General features: G+C 32.3%; 1 protein-coding gene across 1 annotated transcript; it reads left to right on the forward strand.

Moving 5' to 3' along the window:
* The first annotated feature begins 2,327 nt into the window (after positions 1–2,327).
* Positions 2,328–3,474, forward strand: LOC107441532 (zinc finger protein 271-like). The gene has a single exon (XM_021148274.2). The coding sequence runs from the start codon at positions 2,524–2,526 to the stop codon at positions 3,424–3,426; it is 903 nt and encodes a 300-aa protein (XP_021003933.2). The 5' UTR covers positions 2,328–2,523; the 3' UTR covers positions 3,427–3,474.
* The last annotated feature ends 1,642 nt before the right edge of the window (positions 3,475–5,116 follow it).

Below are 5,116 nucleotides of genomic sequence, written 5' to 3' on the forward strand. Positions count from 1 at the left end.
TAGTTTAGATAATTACAATTAGACAAATTACAATATTAAAATAATACAACTAACTTTAAAATATTAAATCAAGCAAAGCTTATGACTTTGCATTGGCTCGCCCCCCCCAGTCAAAAAAAAGTTGGCACGCCACTGCTTCGGCGTTATTTCATCTCTCTTTGCTGGTAAAAGAAAAACGAAAGTTAACTTGACTAAATATTGGTATTATAGCAACAAGGAATTCATTGTATTTTAGCCGACTGAGATTCAAAAGATACTGTCTATTCACTAATTTTAATTATGCTAATTTTTCATAATTTTGATTTATGCGTTGTACTTATTATTGCTTTTTGTTTGTTCGTTTTTTTTTTTTTTACTTTGAAATATTTGGGTTGGTAGGTAGGTATTTTATTTACGTCGCATTAGAGCTGCACAATGGGCTATTGGTGACGGTCTGGTTAACATACCTGAGGATGATCCGAAGACATGCCATCGCAATATTGATCCTCCGCAGAGGGTGCGGCTCCCCTGCTTTAATACCCCGACGACCTGTGCGCGAATTCGAACACTTTTACGGTAGAACAGTTTTAACGAGGACCAATACCACGTGCCCTCGATCTCTACGCAGGCTGATCAAAGTGGTCACCCTCCCGCGTGCTGACATCAGCCAGTGATGCTTGACTTCGGTGTTCTACTGCGAACCGTGTCTTTACGATTACTGCGAGACTGAAACTTTTGGGAACTTCACATTTTTAGTATTTTCTTGGTGTCTCTTATTTGTTGTAATAATCTTGTGAACCCTTTTATGACTGAAATCTTCACTGATCGTTGTAACGTAGCTGGCTAATTACAAGTGGTTAAAATATAATATTATGAACAAGATTATAATTCTCAAAATTAGAAATAATACATATTTCATTTAAATTTTAAAGGATAGAGAAAATGAATTATAATTTTTAAGGAGATTGAAAAAGAAAAAGTTTAATTGGGTACTTGCACTTCAAGAAGAAGACCTCCCATACCCACACATGTGACCTACGACGTCAGCTAATTTTTATCAGCAAAATGTCGTATTAAAGTTCAGCTAAGTTTCTCTATATAAGTTAGAATGTTAATTGGCAAGTTAATTGAATACAGAGCCGCAGCCACACTGAATTAGTTGAAATATAATTCTTTCCTTAACTTTACTACAGTGATATATTTTTGTTTTGTGCACCTGGCAACTTCGTACCTGTCTTTGTGTTAAGTCTCTATGTAAATATATAGTGAAAGAATTGAGGTCTTTGTGAAAGAATTTAGAATGCGTCATTTTTTAAGAGAATTGATACTTGAAGGAGTTGGCTTAATCGAAATAGAAGGGAAAGAACAGTTGCTAACGTAAGCAAATGTCACGTTTCAACAGCCACTAAGGATCGAGATATCCACACTGCGTCACTTGTTGGTATCCCATTACCATATCTTTGGAGATCATCATACAGAACATAATTCTTTTCATTAACTTCCTTTTAATATAGATCCACTGCTTTTTCCAACTGTTCTACCTCTCTGTCCATTTTAGTCTCTCAACATAATTAACCAACTTCGCTACTTCAATAACCTCTAGAATCTCACTTACAATCCAGGAATTCTTTTTTTTTTTTACTGTACTTCAAAACCTCTAAATATTAAATCATAGTTATCTTAGATTAAGAGTAAACTTCCTACAAAAAATTAAGTCTCTTACCTGGTTCTTACACCCAAAGATTACTCAAATAATGTCAGTTGCCTGGTTCTTCCACTGGATATCTTCGGAGTTATGGCTGTTTTTCGAAGGCTCTGTTGTCGCACGAAACGAAGCTTTCTTTGCAAATTATATAATATTTTCATAACTGCTGTGGGTTTGCAACAGTTGCGCATGACTGTTGGATCGAGTTTAAGCAATCTTTAGCCAACGCCCTCCATGTTTATTCTAAAAATGGCACATAAAAAGTCATTATTGATAAAAGCCACATTATTGAGAAAATTACAAGCATTTGTGGTCTAATTTTTTAACATTTAAAACTTACTCAGATGCTATATTATCTGGACTCATGAAAATTTGCAAAAAATGGGAATAAAACATTGATTTTGGAGCATTTGTAGCCAAATGAGCGATTTTTAAAAAAGTTTAATAACTTTAAAAAAATTTTAGTTATTTGTCCGTTCTAAAGCTCAGATAATTCTTTACTGCAAGTTGACTTATACAGTTTAAAATTATAGCTTTGATTCAAGTGTGGCATTTTTATTTTTCTTAGTGATAGAGCTTCTAAATAAAAATATTAACAGATTTCGAAATATAAATGCGCATTCATTAATGACGTATATTTTTTGGCAATCCACACAATTAACCTTCGCTGTAAGCAGCAAGCACAGCGTGTCTTTTGAACGACAAATAATTTCTCTTGTTAGGAGTCAACTGACTTTTATTTACTTAAGAAAACTTGTCCTCTGAACTTTCAATAGGGGATTTTTCATCAAATTGTTCACATTTTTCTGCTCTTAGTTGAGAATCTTTGTTCATGCAGCATGGAAGAAAAAAGTTTTTCTCAGAAAAGTAAACTTATACATAGTGTTATTCATCCTGTAAGAAAATCTTATTCTTGTAGTATATGTAATAAGAATTTCTCACAAAGATGTAATTTGACTGCACACAGTCATGTTCATACTGGTGAGAAACCTTTTTCTTGTAGTATATGTAACAAGAGTTTTTCAGTAAGAGCTTATCTGATTAAACACAGTCGTGTTCATACTGGTGAGAAACCGTACTCTTGTAGTATATGTAACAAGAATTTTTCAGAAAAAGGTAACTTGACTAAGCACAATCGTGTTCATACTGGGGAGAAACCGTATTCTTGTAGTATATGTAATAAGAATTTTTCAGAAAAAGGTGCACTGACTATGCACAGTCGTGTTCATACTGGTCAGAAACCTTATTGTTGTAGTGTATGTAAAATGAGATTCTCACGAAGAGATGCACTTTCTCAACACAGTCATGTTCATACTGGTGCAAAACCGCATTCTTGTAGCATATGTAATAAGAGTTTCTCACAAAGATGTAGTTTGACTCAACACAGTCATGTTCATACTGATGATAAACCTTTTTCTTGTAGTATATGTAACAAGAGTTTTTCAGTAAGAGATTATCTGATTAGACACAGTCGTGTTCATACTGGTGAGAAACCGTATTCTTGTAGTATATGTAATAAGAATTTTTCAGAAAGACATAAACTGACTATACACGGTCGCGTTCATACTGGGGAGAAACCGTATTCTTGCAGTATATGTAATAAGAATTTTTCAGAAAGAGGTAATCTGACTATACACAGTCGTGTACATACTGGTGAGAAACCTTATTGTTGTAGTGTATGTAATAAGAGATTCTCACAAAGAGTTGCACTTTCTCAACACAGTCATGTTCATACTGGCTAGAAACCTTATTCTTGTAGTGTATGTAATAAAAGTTTTTTTTAAAAAGATCATCTGACCAAACACATTCTTTGCTCACTCTGTTTAGAATCTATATTCTTGTATTTGTAAAAATAATTTTTTACTTAAGGGCTATCCATGTAATCATTGTATTCATACCTGTGAAAAACTTCATTTTTTTAACATATGTAAAAAGAGTTCTTCTCAAATGGCTGACTTCTGTTTGTATTCACATTGGTGAGGAAACCTTTTTGTTGTAGCTTAATGTAATAAGAGTTTTATCTCAAAAATGTACTATTACTAAACACAATCTTTTTCTGAAAAATGATACACCATATTTTAGAAGTATATAATTTAAATGAGTTTTCAATAATACTGATCTAAATGTTTACATTGGAGTTCATACTTGTGAGGTATGTTATTCTATGGATGATGTTTTCAATAGAAATGTAAAACAATAACAATCTCGAGCTCGGCACCTACTCTAGTTCCGGTTAAAACGTTTGCAGCTGCTTACTACATGTTATTCTGATAGGTAATGTTTTCAAACAGATAATTTTGTTTTCAATAAAAGAGATAAATTAGATAATTTCTGAGCTCAAATCTGCCATATTTCATAAGATATTAATGTTAATATGTAATTCTGGTGAGTTTGAGGTGAAAATTTGTTTTAGTTTTTTAGAAATATATTGTTAAAAAAGGTGACATGGTTGCTAGATTTTGAATAACTCGCTTTTTTGGCAGTCTTGATATGGCCTCTTTCCATAAGTTTATTACTGTTTGCTCTTGTTGCAAGATGTGCACCATCTTACGTTGGTGCTAACACTTTTAGCATTGTAAACACCAGTATTGTTATCATTGTAAACACAATATCAATCAAATAAGTAATCAAATACATTGTTTGCAAGAATTTCAAAACACAATGATGCCAAATGGCTTTAAAATACAACGGAAACAGTAACCCGGAAATTCAGGCGGTACCAAGCTTGCAGCGTTCCCTAGTGTAGAAAACACCATCCATATGCAATAAGTGTTTCTCAACAAGAACTAATTTTACTAATCATAGATTTATTGATTCTGGTGATGGTCTCATCGTATATGTCTAAATCTTATCGCATATGTCCAAGGAGATTTTCCTTTAACTTATCATATTCTGTCTCGTACTGGTGTAAGTTATGAATTGTTGCAGCACATGTATAAATAGATTTTCACTGTGTATTAAAATGACTGAACACTGTCTTTTCTAAGCAGCAGGGTTGGGTTTTTGACGTCAAAAAGTGGTTTTTGACATGACAAGGGTATAATACTGGTTTAAACCGTCAAAAACCCGTCAAAAATGTCAAAAACTGAAGTTTGCCAAGAAAATATATAAACTTCAAAACTACCAACAGTTGCCATGCATTATATTGAAATTTAATTATACTATAGGTAATCAGCAGGTTTTAAAATATTTTTTAATTAAAATTAAGGTAAAATAACAGATTTAAAATCTCAGAAATTTATATTCAAATGCATGTGCAGAAAAATTTGGCACAAAAATTGTTTGAATATTTATATTTAAAAAATTTTTTTTTTCTTTTTGATACTTAAGAAAATTAAAAGTTTATTACTATGCATTTTTGACATATAAGGAACATATAACTAATATTTATAAGGAACTTACAAGTTATGTTGTATAAATACAAACTTGATA

The sequence above is a fragment of the Parasteatoda tepidariorum genome, chromosome 6 (genome assembly GCF_043381705.1).
Source record: "Parasteatoda tepidariorum isolate YZ-2023 chromosome 6, CAS_Ptep_4.0, whole genome shotgun sequence".
NCBI classification, from domain to species: Eukaryota; Metazoa; Arthropoda; class Arachnida; order Araneae; family Theridiidae; genus Parasteatoda; species Parasteatoda tepidariorum.